This window comes from Equus quagga, chromosome 2, assembly GCF_021613505.1.
Source record: "Equus quagga isolate Etosha38 chromosome 2, UCLA_HA_Equagga_1.0, whole genome shotgun sequence".
In the NCBI taxonomy this organism is placed as follows: domain Eukaryota; kingdom Metazoa; phylum Chordata; class Mammalia; order Perissodactyla; family Equidae; genus Equus; species Equus quagga.
Window position 1 is genome coordinate 103,876,800 of NC_060268.1, and position 15,759 is coordinate 103,892,558.

Sequence of the window (15,759 nt, forward strand, 5' to 3'; positions counted from 1 at the left end):
ACATGTGCAGCTCAGAATGGAGCCCAGAGGTTGATACTTAACCTAATGGTCTCACTTTCTTAATCCTCCTCCTCTTCATCATCTCCCCAACACTTGCTGGCTCTCAGGGGTCCCGTCCTTCTGCGCTCTCTAGAAAGTCATAGCTTTCATTTCCCTGCTCTGCCATGTACATCCCACAACTGCACCTTTCTCTGGGGCCAAGCAGGTAGAGGAAAGAGAGACAAAATCAATGCAGATTCCGCCTACACTCTTGGGACCACAGTTCCCCTGGTCAAAGAGAAGGGCTCTCCTCTCTATGAGTTTTAGACACCTGCCTGGCTGTTGCTGCTGCTGTGGGGTTGCCTGGAGGCTGGGGTGAGAAAGAATGGAGAAACCCAAGAAAGAAAATCCCAGAGGGTCTCTCCCATGCTCTGTGACCTGTAGGGGCCTCCTTTCCTGCTCCTCAGACCAGAAACAGAGGCCGTCTCAGGGAGCTCTGTCCTGTGCACACCTGATACACAAATCTGAGTTTTAGGCTCCCTGTGAGCCCATATCAGGGGATGCTGGGGGGGAAGCCCCAGGAAACTCATTGCCAGTTGTATGATGCTTTGGGTTTGATTTCTATTTCTGCCACCATTTGCTTTTCAGAGTCCCAGAGAGCTGCTCATGCATTCCAGCTCTGTCTTAGTCACATTCGATGGGTGGGACAGATTAGATTGTGCTTATACCATTTTGAAGGGATCCAGAAGCCCTTGTGTGTATGTATTTAATATAACATGAGAGCTTGTCTATCTCCCACATATCTGGAGATAAGGGGAGAGGACCAGAGAACTAACTTCCACTAAGCACCAATTGTGTGTCAGGCACAAAAACATTGGTCTATGTCTCTATGAGGAAAGTATGGTATCATTAGTTCCATTGTACACTTGGGGAAAATTAGGCTCAGATTAATTCGTTCAAGGTCAAAAAGAAAATAAGTGGTAGACGATTCTGAGCTGCACAAGTGGTAGACTGAGGATGTATTTCATGGCCTGTCTTACAAAGATCCAGAAAGTTCTGTGAAAAACAGAAGAGATTAGAAGCCTCAAGTCTGATTTCCTGCTTCCTCTCTCTCTGCAGGACGGATGAAGGTGACGCTGTGATCATGCACCCCGGGGTCCTGTGCATCATGGTGAGGCTGTTGCCTTGCTTGTACCATGAAGATCACCCCCAGGTACCTGTTGATGAATGCATGTGTTTGTCTTTTTCACATGATTGACATTTAAGCTCCTTCTGGCTGGGGACTCCTTTTTCCTTTGCCCTCCGTACCCTGCATTAGCAGAGCCAGCATCTCAAAGTACCTCCTGCAAGGAAGGGTTGGTGTGTCTGAGACCCTTGCCCGAGTTCTGCCCACCTTTCCAAGGCCATTCAAAACGGGTCCCTTCTGTTGGCGAAGTGACCTTCTAAAAACAACAGCCAAACAAAAACCAACTGAAATGATTTAACAACCTTCATGAGGCAAGCCCCAGGTGCTGAGCACGGTGCTGGGCATTGGTGGGAGTGCTCCCCATTTATTCATCCATCTCATGGGTGCTGGGTGTGGTCCTGGCTCAGTGCTCCGAGCAGGACATGCAGGGCTAACATGATGGACGCTGTCCATGGAGCCTGCATCTACACTGGGGACTCGGAGGGGGTGACAGTGCAGACAGACTAAATAAAGAAGCTCACAAATGAATATACAATTACGAATTGTGACAAGCGATATTAAGGGGATAAAACAGGATTCTGAGAGAGAATAATGAGAATGGAGGTGGGGGACAGACCTAATTAAATCTAATTTAGATGAGGGAGGGGAGGTCAGAGAAGCCATCTCTTAGATGGTGACATTTAAGCAGAGCCCTGAAGGATGAGTAGCTATTAACCAGGCAAGAAGGAGCCCACTGTGCAGCTGGGGTGGGAGCCAAGGGGAAGAGCAGGAGGTGGGCGAGGGGGCAGGCAGAGGAGGGATGCAATGAGGGATGCACTCAAGCGAGAGTGGAGGGTGGCACTGTCAGGTTTGTGTACCACAGATATCTCTGGCTGTGGCGTGGAGGATGGCCTGGGAATGAGGCTGTGCAGAAGGAAGGGGACAGTGGTTAGGAAGCCATGTCCACAGTCTAGGTGACACATGGTGGTAGCTCGATGAAGGTGGTATCTGTGAGAAAGTGTGAAAATAAAGGAGACCTACTCAGAGAGAGAATCTCAGGACCCCGAGGTAAACGGGGTACAGGCAATGGAAAGAGGGAGGAGCCACGGGTGACTCCTGCCCTGGCGGAATGAATGGCTCCACTGTAGGGAGGCAAACTTGGGTGGGTGAAAGCGTTGAGTAACAGGACGAGGCACGTTCTGAGTAAGGACTCTCAGTTTGAAGAGTGAGTGCTTTAGAAGTTCTGAGGAAGAAACCGGAAGAGTCAAGGAAGACCTGGAAAATGTACTCTTCAGATGAATTAGCAGCAGATGAAGGGGAATTAATTGACTTGAGCAGCTGCTATGTACCAGGCCTGATGCTGAGCCCTGCTTGTTTAATCCTCATAGCAGTTTATCAGGAGTAGTATCATCTCCATTTTAACCACTGGGGAAACGGAGTCTCAGGTAATTTAAATGGCATTTAAAGATTCCCAGTTGGTGGACCTGGTGTTAAATTTGATCCTATGTGATGGCAGCCCTCCTGGTCTTGCCCTGCACAGCAGTGGCTTCTATAGAAGGAACGGGGCGGGGGGCACACAAGTCTAGCTTGCTTTGTTTGGGAGTAAAGCAAGGAGGCAATATGTTTTAGGAAGACATAACAACCAGTTGGCGTTATTAATCACAGCTTGAAAATGACAATGACCTAGTAAAAACATTGCAAGTCCTCTGAGATCAGTGAGAGACGTGGAGAGGAGGAGCGAAAGCTGTGATGTGTCCAGAAGGGAAGCGTTTTCATCAAGGACATTCTGCAGTATTCTGTGCAGCAGGAAAAAACCAACTAACCCGGTTCCGTGTCTACATGGCCCTTTGGAGCTGGAATCCTTGTTCCGGTTCCTGTTCCTCTGCTGGAAAGTGATGATAAAGTGATTAAGAATCCAATGAATGAGGATATATCTAACAGTGAAATGGAATGCGCTTTGCGTTTTTCCACATTTCTGGAAGAGCAGTAGACCGGGATGAAATGGGTTTGACGGCTCCCTTAGTCATCCATTGCCGTGTAACAGACTGCTGCCAAGTTAACAACAAGTGTGTCACTCTTCCTCACGGGTCCGTGGGTCAGGAATCCAGGCAGGCACAGCAGGCACAGCTGGTCTCTGCTCCACATGGTGCTGGCCTCGCTGGACCATCCCAGATGGCTTCTTTACTCACAGAGAGGGCACCTCATGAGCTGGCTCAAATGGCAAGGGGCTCAAGTGGGTCAGATGCCCAGGGCCTTGGTTCGATCTATTGGTAGGATCCTGGGTTCTCTTCCATGTAGCTGTCTTCATCTGGCCTGTACCTGTGTCCCCCCAAGTGGATTCTCCAATAGGCCAGATGGCAGCTCAGGGGTCCCAAAGGCACTAAAGCAGAAGCTGCCAGGCCTTCCAAGTGCTTAGGCCTAGAATAAGCCAGCATTGCTTCCACAGCATTTGATTGGTCAAAGTGAGTCACAGGTTCAGCTTAGACTCAATGGGAAGGGACATATGCCTCCCCTACTGATGTGAGGGGTGCATGAGTGTACAAGAGAGACGAATTGTTGGGGGCCATCTTTAAAGACCAGCCACCAGACTGCCTTAAGCACCCAACTGATGGATAAAAATATTTGACTCCTAAATCAAATGTCTTCTAGTCATTTAGTTATCTTAAGTCTAGAACCTTACTTTCTTTACATTGGTATTCAAGACAGGGCCCGTCTGGAGCATGTTGGAAACTAACACACATTGAAGGTTACCTCTACACCAGGAATGTCATTTCATCAATAGTCACAACAGCTCATTAAAGTCCGTGAGACTCTCCCCATTTTGCAGATGCTTGAGGCTCAGGAAAGTTGTGTAACTTCCTAGGGCCATGGGGCTGCTGAGAGGAGATCTGGAACTCACTCCCAGGCCCAAGGTCAAGACGCGATTGATGAATGCGTCTGTCGTCTTTGCAGCTCTCGCAGAATGGGGGGTCACAGAGTCTGAGCATTGTACATTTTTCTAGGTGCAATCTCCTCATTGGAAGGATTTCTGGCTTCCTTAGCTGTATTTTGTACCATGCAATGTACTTGCAATGAGAAAACCACACCAGCGATTTAAGTAGTCTTAGCAGTCAAATGGTTGCTGATGGATTTCTTGTGCAAAACCCCACCCCAGTGATGACTGATGGAGTGATGCAGAGCAGGCGGTGGCCTGTCCTTGCATCTCCTAGTGTGCGGGAACTCTCCGATGATCCTGAGTGTTAGATAAACTCCATGAGTTGTCACAATAGGGCATGGGGAAGAGCTTTCGCTCATCCTGGGATGGTAACTGGACAAACTAAGCATGCAAATGAGAATTCCCTTTGGTAGGATACTTTTTCCCTGTTCAGGTCACATTAAGTAATTTAGGAAATGTTGAACTGTCCCTCACTGTCTCTCAAATACGCAGATGAAATGTAGTGGTGCATTTTCTCAAATATTTTCTGCAGATGCCAAACCAGCAGCTATTAAAAATTGGATAATTACAGTAATTAATTTTTCAACGGAAGGGTGGGAAACCTCATAACAACAAATAGGATGGCAAATCAAATGAGACCATGCAAGAGAATGCTGAAAGGAAACTGACCGCAGGACTGCAGATTTTGGTGCAGAAAAAGGAGATGGAAGTTTCAGTAGATGGCAGTGTTACTAAAAAGATGGACGTGCGTTCCCTCTCACCTCCCTTTGTGGAACCTGATGGTTCCGGCATTCGCTACACTCTTAGCCACTTAGATTCCTCAGATGCGTTTCTTACCTTACGGATGAGAAATTGCTGGCTTTCCAAGGTACGGATGTCACTTTAGAAGCAACAACTTAACTACCTCTGTGGGTTCCCGGATTTGTTTCTGATTGTGACCACATTAAATTTGTTCTGTTCACAATCAAGAGGTGTTTTCTCCCCCTCCAAAATGCTAACGCTGTGAACTGCTCTTGGAAACAGATGATCCAGCTGGGCGTTTTTGTCTCTCGTGTCAGCACAAGTATTAAAATTGGACTGCGGGAACTTTACCGGGCATGTTGCTGTGCTAAGCACAAGGCAACAGGGAGTCCAGCTCAGATCTCCTGGAGCTGAGTCGGCCCCACAAAGAAACAACTCATGGGGAAGAAAGACATTTTGCCTTTCCAGTGTGCTCAGCAGCCATGAGCATCTTGCCGTAGGGCCGTGGCTGTGGGCTAGACCTCTGACCAGTTCCGGGAGGGCTTTCTGGTCCTAAGCAGCCCTCCACTTCCGCCAGGGCTGTGGCCTTTATTCAGTTCCTAACAGGGGGCTGTTTGCTTGTGCGCATGACAACCGTAGCTCAGAGGGTAGGAAGACAGATCCGGTTTAGCAGAGGTGGGACTCACCCTGTGTTGGAGCAGCCAACATGATGTGTTTCCTGCTGTGAATAATTGCTGAACCCCTATCAGGTGCCGCTGGGGGTTCAGAGACCAATGTCACAGGAGCTCACAGTCTGAGTTTGAGGGCAGGTTGATGGAGGAGTGTAGAAGATAGTAAGACGACATTCTGATGGCTGTAACAAAGGTTTGTCCCCAAGGCCTTGGGACAGAGGGGAGAGAAAGTCTCAGAAAGGGGGACAATGGAGCTGGGCTTTAAAGAAAAGAAGTGTCCATGCCAGATCAGGTGGAAGAAGGGATGAGAAGCTCCCAACTCAGAGAGAGGCACAAATGAAGATGCCCATTGGGGGACTTTGAAGCTGGGCTAGGGTAGACCACGTGGGTAGAAAGGCAGTAAGTGGGGCTGGAAAGCTCAGTGGAAGCCACATGATGAAAGGCCTTGAATACCATGTCAAGAGGATTGGATTTTATAGAGTTACTTTCCACTGTCATCATCGTCGTCACCATCATCACCACCACTATGTTTAATGAGCATCCACTATATGAAGGCAAAGTTCAGGCTCTGAAGAAGCAGATTTTGGTTAAATATCATGTGCCACCTAACAGTCACAGAGCCGTGGGAAATTGTCTAACCTCTTTGGTCCTTTCTTTGCTGTCGTATGGGGATAATAAGATCATCTTCCTCGTGGCATTACTGTGAGGAGTAAATGGAGGATGCATGAGCACTTAGCATGTCGAGCAGAACTTATACTGCAGCAGGAGAAGCCCTTACCACATGGTGTAGCAACTGCTATTACTTGCCAAATACTCTACAAGCATTTCATCTTTTAATCTTTGCAATGACCCTGCAAGGTGGATATCAACAGGTCCACTTTGCAGTTGAGGACTGGAAACTTCTAGCTATTAAGTGACAGAGTTAACATGGATGCTGGTTGGCAAATGTCCTTGATGCTAGGCTCCAGGACCTCCAGCCTCTATGCCAAGTTGCCCTTCCTATGAGGATGTGGTGGCTGTGGGAGGCTATTGGAAAGCAATGACACGGTCAGACCTGGGCATTAGAGAGACCATTGTCTACAGGCAGTCTGCACCTCGAGTCATTGTCGGGTGTGTTCCAGAGTCTGCTGCCATGGAAACATCCTGCACAGTCTTATGGTACAGCAAGATCGGATGTGGGGCCGCATTTCTCTATCAGCTCATTGTGCCTTAATTTGGAAAAGGGTGTCATTTTCTGGAATTAGCCCATATTTCAAACACATTGACCTAATCATGTGGGTTTCAAATAACTAAAATATTGACAGCATTAAAGCCCTGGATAGCATTACGTAAGGGCAGGCTGTTTGAGAAGAGGGCCATTTCCTCCAATGAGGAAATTGGTAAAGTAGCATGTTGCTTTGTTAAATTATGATCCATTAGAAACTTCAAGTATGTTGAATTTTTGTGTATCTTACGCTCTTTCATACTGAACCCCATCCTCAGAATATTTCTATTGTTCCTGAGTGAAAAAAAATCTCAGATCCCGGTCAAAATCCAGTTGACTTTTTAGGGTTGTGTCTTAAATAGAGCAAATAGACATAGTGTCACATGGAGATAAGAGGATCGAAAGCAAGCCTCAATGGACACAGAATGATGAAGTGGAAGTTAAAGTTGATACGATGAGTTCTGGCCCAATTATCAGGTGACCTTGCTCCTAGCCCCTTTAACATCATTATTTCTGCCTTATGTAGGCCACTCCCATTTCTGCACCTCGACTGCAGCTACACAGATTTGGCCTAGATCACAGGGTTGCAGACTCAGTGTCTTGGGACCAGAGAAGTAAAGGAAATGCATAAATCAAGCCAGGTGTATACAATAGGGAGTGGTGAGGCCTGTGGCTACAGGGAAGGGAACTTGCCCTACCTAAAGTGCACATATTTAACTAAGAGGAATAAAACAGAAGCAAAGCTAAACTGTTCCTACCAAATAAATCACTCTTAGAGACCAGCAGTTGATGACTCTTATGAGACACTAAGTTCCCTTCCTTACAACGCATGCATGATGCAGAGTTAAAATTACGGGCTTTGGAGGAAGCCCTGGGTGGGCTGCCAGTTCTGCCACTCATTAGCTCTGTGACCTTAGGAAACTGATGTAACCTCTTCAAGCTCAGGGTCCTCGTGATAATATTTTCCCCGTGAGAAGAGAAGTGGAGAGGACAGTTGTGAAGCTCTGAGTCCTGTATGTGGCACGCAGTGTTGCTCATCAGACACTGGCTCCATCAGACCCTTTCTCTCTCCTCTAGCTTTGGCCGTCTGTATTCCTAGGACTCTGGGTCATGGCATGGCAAATTCCAGAAATATTAAAGGGGAGGTAACACATTTTAGGTATATTCCCAACTGACGTCACACTGTTGATAAATTAATAATAGAGAGTTGATATTGAACTGTGTGTTAATATCCACTATGAATCAAAAGACTGAGTCCTCTTTCCTGCGTACATGGCATTTGATTCTGAACCCAGAAGGAGGAATTACCTGTTGGATGATAAAATGGGGATGGAAGGTCCCTACCAGCCTGAGAAGTGGATCAGAATCCATTGAATCAAAATTCAGCAGAGATAATTAAGCCTGTGCTCATGTCTTGATGTACACACACAGACACACACAGACACACTGGGTGGGGAAAACCAGAAGAGCACGTGTAAAAGAGTCCTAGGGGGTTTAATGCAAGGTCAGTAATAGTCCCAAGTCGGGTGACGTCACCTCTATGGTGAATTCTACTTTGGGATATATTTATAGAAGTATAGTGCCTAGCTAAAGGGAGGTGATGATCCCACCAATCCCTTAACACTCTACACCTGTGCTTGTTCAGAGGCGAGAAACCAGGATGATAAGGGGACTGAAAAACCTCCTTGGTCATGAGAGGAATAGTCAAGATCTCAGAGTGTATAGCCCAGAGAGAAAAAGATGCTGGGAGAATGAGAGCTGGGCAAATACTTGCTGGTTGCCTGGTGGTAGAATAATGGGAGACAGACAAGGACTGGTTCAACAGTGAAAGACCTGGGCTCAAAATAAGGTCACACTTGCTGAAACTGGATGGGCAACTGGGGAGGTAGTGAGTGTTCCAAGCGAGGTGTTACGTTCGCTATGGAGAGTACCCAGCACCTGGACCAGAGTTGGACTTGATGACTCCTGTGATGCTGACCGGCTCCGAGAGTCGGTGGCTTGGGAATGTGGCCATTGGTGAGTGAGGCTGCATGCACCTGAGACATCCACCTGGCCTCTCAAGATGGCGGAAATCGCCAAACCCATTCAGGCGTGGTTCATGGCAAATACCGTGTGCCAGTTACTAACTTCAGGTGACTCCTGTGTGGGGCAGAGCCACAAGCACTTAGCTTTTCCTGTAAGTTCTGAGAGGGTTGGCCTAATACAGGATGGGCTGGGCCCCTGGTACCCAAACCATAGTATCAACAGTGCAGTTTGGCTCAGCTCCGGGCTGTCAGCTCCCACTGCATCCCCGACCTACAGGAGGCTGGACGTGCTGGTAAGGGGCAGCCCTGAACCCAGAACCAGCACCCAGAGGCCTTAGAGGCAGAGATCGCAGCCATGAAGTGGCCTCTGGAGTGGGCCTCCTGGTTTGAACTCCTGCCCCGCACTCACCGTGTAACCTCAGTTCTCTGTAATCTCTGGGACTCAGTTCTCTTGTTTGTAAAATGGGGTAATGATCACATCTAGCACACGGTGTTTGTCTGAGGTTTCAATGGGCGAGTACAGGAGAGCATTTAGAGGCGGGCCTGCAGAGTGTGACTGCGCCGTGACGTGAGCTCCCATCATTGGCATCTGGGCCTGAGAACAAGGTAGGTGTGCTCCTGCTCTGGTACTGAGATGGCACAGCACACAGTGGATGTGTAAACTGGCCACTCGATTAGAAGGACCCTTATCGATATTAGGTGAGAAAAGAAGACTACATCTAAGAGTGGTTAATATCCTGAAAACACTTGCATCCTGTAAGATAAAATGCTTTTGTAGATGCTGTTTCTGTTGCTTCCCGCAGAAAACATACCAGTGAGGTAGGTGTTTTCATTATTCTCATTCTAGAGCTAAGGAAGCTGGATAGGGGTTTACCAGCTGGTTTCCCTGCTGATGTTCTCATGCTCCATCTCTGGGCCGGTCACAGGCTCATTGAGGGGAGAGGTCTGGATACAGGGGGTGATCGAGCCTGGCTGACAACTGCCCGTGATCTCCAGCCTTTCCCTGAAAGGTGATGCTCCCCGTCACCCCCTGACCTTTGCACATGCTGTTCCCTCTCCCAGAAAGACCCTTTTGCCTGCTGGCCTGGCTCTGTCTTCATTATCCTTCAACACTTAGTTGGCACATTACCTTTTCTGACCACCCTCTCAGCCCTCTGGGTTAAGTGTACCTCCCATGTTCTAGAACACCTTTGTGCCCTTGTTCTTGCACTTCCCAGCAGCTGTGGCATTTGAGGCGCAGAGATAAGTGCTAGGGAAACAAGGGTGAAGAATCATGGTCTCAGGCAGCAGCTCACAGTGCAGTGGGGTCGGGGCAGGTGAGAAGAGAGAGAGCAAGCGAGCCAGCAAGTGAGCTGTCATAGTGTAGTATTTATAATGACTGAAGTATGGACACAGTGCTGGTTGGGAAAGTCAGAGAGTTTCTTAGATGAGAGGACGTGAGAATTGCATCTTGAGTAATAAGTAGGAGCTCAGCAAAGGGATGGGCTTGGAAAGGACATTCCCAACTCCCGGCATCAGTCAGAAAGGGCGTGGCATGCTCAGCAAAGGTGGGACTCTTACTAGGGCTGGACTACAGGGTGAACCAAAAGGGAGGATGGGAAGTAAAGTTGGAAAGAGACAAATATTTCATAAATATAAGATCGTGGACTTCTGTTACCGGGAAGTGTTGGCCATCGTACGCACATGATTCGAAGAAGAGGCAGAAGATTTGTTTCTTGGTCTTCGTTGCAAATCTATACAAGTGCGTCAAGGAAGACCTGCCTTTAGACGTGGCTTCTACTGATTGGGTGGGATGTGGACCCTCTTACGCCTAAACCAAGATCACAGACTCCCGTGCCTACAAGGCCATATGGGTACCACAAATGAGTGTATCCGGCTAGTGGGGACTGTGGTCAAAAAGAAAGTTCATGCCCACATAGAGAGAGAACTAATTCTAAGTAATCAAAGGTAAAAACTGTAATTTATCAAATAAAACGCATCGGTGGGTCCTATTTATCTGTGACATCCCTAAAGAGCTGAGGTCACCTATATGGTTCCATCTCTCTTCCAAAATCTTCAGATAAAGAACATTTCAGCCAAATTGGAACAAGTGACTAATACAAATTTGAGCAGTTGGTAGAAGCCTCTAGTCCTTTCTAAGTGTCTGGGGGAAGCAGATGCTGGTTGTCTGATGGTTTTCACATCTATGTCAGGAGAATGTGGCTACATCCAGAAGACACATGTGCACCGATGTACCCAAAACCCATGCCTCCTTGGAGGCACCCGCCCCAGGGACCCAGCCCTCCTTGGGCTCTGGGACCATATTAATCTGAACTGGGAGAGAAAGTGGAGGAGAGAGAGAGAAAGAAGAATAAACATCCATAGCTGGACAAGGATGGACGTGAAATCTTGACTATTAAGTGGGGAAAGCAGAAAACTCCTGAAGCCACTCTGCAAATCGCTCTGTGATAATTTACCTTGTGGGTCCAGCCTGCCGGCCAGCCTGGTGACCCCACGTGCTTACCACTGAGTCCTAATTGAACCACCACCCCCTCTCCTGCTTTGGAAGTAATACGCGTTAGGAAAATCAATCCGTTTGTAGGGGGAGAAACCAGACTGGCTTCCTGCTACTGCTCATATTTTCACTAAAACCCCATTTTACTGGAACCAGCATTGAAAAAAACAGCACATTTTATTCAAAACAAGGCAATATTGGTATTGACAGAGCTACAGTGATAATGAGGGCGATCAATTTTTCCCTCCTCCATTATGAGTCATTGAGCAATTTTGGAGTAAACTTGTGGCATCGTTAGGCAAGACCAGCATTTCTCCCTTTTGAGAACTTTTTTTTTCTTTTTTGCATATTTAGATATTAAGTATTCCTACTCTGGTGAAAGAAAAAAAGCAAAAACAACAAGAAAAAAAGAAAGCCAAAAGTCCCCAAAGCAATAAGTGAAGTGCTGGTAATAAAAACTGGAAGTTGTAGATGTTTCTTTCTAATTCTTATTAATAATACATTGTGATGTTATTTTTGCATCTTGCTTCATGCCGACTGTCTCCCCAAGTCTCACCCCAAATTAAAAGACTACAGATACTAAACAATCCAAGTTCTGGGAGAGGGAAAGTTCCAGGCAAGAGGGTGGAAGCTCCGTCTCTGTCTGGAGAAGGGCGGAGAAGGAGGAGGGCAGAGGCGCAGGCTCTGTCAGATTCAGGAAGGGGCACAGAGCATCAGCAGAAAGATCTGGGAAGGGAGTGCAGGAGGTGGGGTAGATTTCCACATGCAAGAGCTCTTTGAAGTAAGCAATGGCGTTGTTTAGTGCAAATTCGTTTTGGCATTTCTGTCTTCTGTTTCTGGCCCCCAGTGGGCTCCCCATGTCCCTCCACCAGCTCATGCTGGCCGTGCTAATACCACAGTGACAGGGAAGGGCGCCGTCTCTGTCCCTTTGGGCTGCCAAAACAGAATGCCCTAGACTGGGTGACTTACAAATAACAGAAATTTATTTGTCACGGGTCTGGAGGCTGGGAAGTCCAAGATCATGATGTTGGCATGTTTGGTGTCTGGCGAGGGCTCACTTCCTCCACGATGGCCCTCTTCTGACTGTGTCCTCACATGCTGCAAGGGGACGGGGAGCTCTCTGAGGTCTCTTTCACAAGGGCACTAATCCCATTCATGAGGGTGGAGCCTCTCCCAAAGGCCCCCCCCACTCCAAATCCCGTCACACTGGAAATGAGGTTTCCACGTCTGAATTTGGAGGGACACAAACATTCAGTCCATCGCAAGGACCATCTTCTCCAGGTGGTGAGATGTCTCCCTGACATCAGTGACAGTGGCAAAATGACAACATTTCAGAATGACAGAATCCTGCCTGGGAGCAATCTCCCTGAAAAAACCATCCTAATAGAGTTTAAATTTTAAACTCAAATTAAAATAGTCTAAAATGTTGAGTCAGAAATGTCACTGAAGATATCATAAAGATGGGAATGTCGCTGGATGCCATCCATTTGAGGCAGGAGCTACAGGTGCTGGGCTCCTGGAAGGCAGGAGGGAGGATGGGTGGGTGAGCTTGTGACCAAGCTGTTTTTTAAAAAATCTAAAAACTGAGGATAAACAGTATAGATATGGTTCCCCATATATTTTAACCCTTGAAACCTATATGCTACAACACAGTGTTTGCGGCCTGTGGAAGAATGTCATCTTATTAATTTCCATCCCTTAGTGACACATAGTCTTGACAGTCTCTGGGCAGGGTACCCCCAAATCAGTGCACCCTGTGTGGGGAGGGGATGGTGGAGTGAGGTGATTCTGAGCATGGGGTCTGGAGTCAAAGCCAGGCTCTGCCCTTACTACGCGGCTGGACAATTCACTTCTCTGGGCTCAGTTTTCTCACCTGTAGAATGGGGGTAGTAACAGTCCCTTCCTCATAGGGCTCATTACAAGGATTCTGTAATCTACACGTGTCAAAATGCTTAGCGTAGGGCCCGGGACATCCTGACTACCCAGGAAATAGTCTCATCACAGGGTGAAACTTGGTCCCCAAAGTCGATGCTGGGCCTGAATTCTGCTCTAAATTTAAGAGCTCTGTGAAACGCATGAGGGGCCACGGGGAGCCCCTCTCCTCCTAGATGCTGTAAATTTTCTGCTGCAGCCTGGCTCCCACTGTGCTGAGACAGTCCCCTCACCTGTCTCACATTTAGCCTGTGATGCCTTTGAGCGGGGACGGTGTCTTACTCATCTTGAGATGCCCAGAACTTCACCCAGACCCTGACAACGTTGAAGAGGCAGTTAGTGCTTGTTGGAGGGAGAAGAAGAAGAAAGGGAAGCGGGGGGTACTGCAAGAAAGCTTTCAAGGGGGCGGTGGGTGACAGAAGGTCTGTGACTCCATGGGACTAGAAGCCAGTCCTCATCAGAAAGAGATTATTCAGTAAGTGCCTTTACCGTTACTCCTGGTGGGCTAACCTAGCCATAATCTACATTGTCATAGATCTCTCTTCTTGAAACCAAAACTAGGGCAAAGGCCGGAAAAGGAAGAGCATGCTAGCATCTCAAGGCGGGTTCCCTGGAAGTGGAGCCCAAGACATGGGCATAGGTGTGTTGGACTGTGGAGGGAGGGGCTCAGGAGAAGGAGGTGAGGGACGTGGGATGGTGCAGGGGAGGGAGCTGAGTGGGGGTCTGCTGTTGGCTGAAGTCCAGCTTCAGCCTGGACCCACTGGGTGGGGGTCTCAAGCATGAATTGCACCACAGAGGCTGAAGGGCTTGACCTCATTGGCTAAACCAGGTGTGTATGTGTGTGTGTGGTGTATGTATGTATGTATGTTTGCATGCATGTATGTGTATAGTCGTGTGTTGCTTAACGAGGGGGTACGTTCTGAGAAATGCATTGTTAGGCGATTTCATCATTGTGCGAACATCATAGAGTGTATTCTCACAAACCTAGATGGTGTAACCTATACCAGGCTATATGGTACTAATCTTATGGAACCACCGACACATGTGTGATCTGTCATTGACCAAAACATTATTATAGGGTGCATGGCAATATATGTATGCATGTGCACATCTATGTGTGCATGGGTGCACACACGTTTGTGCGTAGGCCTCTGTGAGCATGTGTGCATGCTTGTATATATACATTTGTGCATATGTGTATTCATGTGTACATACGTATGCATACACACATTTATATGTATGCGTGCATGTATACACACATTTATATGTGTGTGTGCATGTGTGTTCATGCATGTATGAACACATGTTGGGGGCCACAGAGCCCCCGGGCAGGGCAGCTCCCATTTAGGGCAGGGCAGTCCTCCAGAGAAGGGGAAGCTGTGATGGGTACACTCACGTGGAGAAGAAGGTCTGGCTGGGGCCCCCATAAGATCCACGGCAGGAAAATTCCACTGAGATCAAACCAGTGTCCCTGTCACATCAGACAATATCGTGTACAACAGGAAAGAATGTGGACAGCCCTACGAGTTTTTGTAAAGGAATTTCTACCGCCCACCATCCCCTTGCTCCAAACCATTTATATGTCCATGGAGGGCTGGAAATTCCAGGGGTTTATATTTTTTGAGGAAAAGAAGATTGTAAAAATAACATATTTGGCTCAAATATTTACTGAGCCGACTCTATGTACTCTATTCTATGCGCTTCAAGAACATAAAGATAATGAAGTGACTTGAAATCTAGTTTTTGCTGTTAGTACTGTTGAGTCCATTTTGAGTCCTAGTGGCCCTGTGGACAGCAGAGAGAACCCTGCTTGGTCTGCGCCACCGTCTCACCTTCTGGAGCTCCACCAGACAATGCTCTGTTGCTATTCGTAGGGTTTTCATGGCCAATGTTTTCAGAAGTGGATGGCCAGATCTTTCTTCCTAGTCTGTCTAGTCTGGAAGGTCCGCTGAAACCTGTCCACCATGGGTGACCCTGCTGGTATTTGAAATACCAGTGGCACAGCTTTCAGCATCACAGCCACATACAGCAGCCACAGTATGACAAGTGACAGACGGATGGTGCACTTGGTTCCCTGACGGGGAAATGAACCCAGGCTGCAGAGGTGAGAGCACCGAATCTTAACCACTAGACCACCAGGGCCAGCTTAAAATCTCGTAGGAGTAAGATAAGAGTGTGGCTGTCCGGGTAGCAGAAGGTGCTGAGGACAAGGAGAGATCGACAGAGGACGATGGAGAGTGGGTGGGAGGGAGACAGCACTGGGGGTGAAGGGGAGGCGTCAGAGACAGCTTCCCACAGGAGCCTGACCTCAGCTGGCTTGTACACTCTGTGGTTGGACGCGTGAAGATGGAGACGGCTGCATCCGTCACAGCCAGTGGCGTGGGGGGTACTCCTGGAGGCTTGTACTCCCCGGTGAATGTCACCTTCTACGTCAGGGGGAGCAATCTCAAACGCAGGACCGTTAAGTGAGTGGAGCCAGCTGGGGGGCGGTGTGGGACCCACTAAGGGGCCCAGCCCCTGCCCAGCCCCAACTGCCTCTCGACAGACACGGGACCAGATCTTTCGATCTTTTGAGAGAGGCTGCACGTCTGGACTTTGGTGTAAAATCTCCAGA

At 48.1% G+C, this 15,759-nt stretch overlaps 1 protein-coding gene across 6 annotated transcripts in view; it reads left to right on the top strand.

Moving 5' to 3' along the window:
- Positions 1–15,759, top strand: part of WDFY4 (WDFY family member 4) — a 301,611-nt gene that overhangs the window by 82,054 nt on the left and 203,798 nt on the right. For all 6 annotated transcript variants that reach the window (XM_046655140.1, XM_046655145.1, XM_046655141.1 and 3 more), the window contains one exon: positions 1,099–1,192. In XM_046655140.1, coding sequence (XP_046511096.1) covers positions 1,099–1,192 — 94 coding nt within the window. The remainder of the gene's footprint in view (positions 1–1,098; positions 1,193–15,759) is intronic.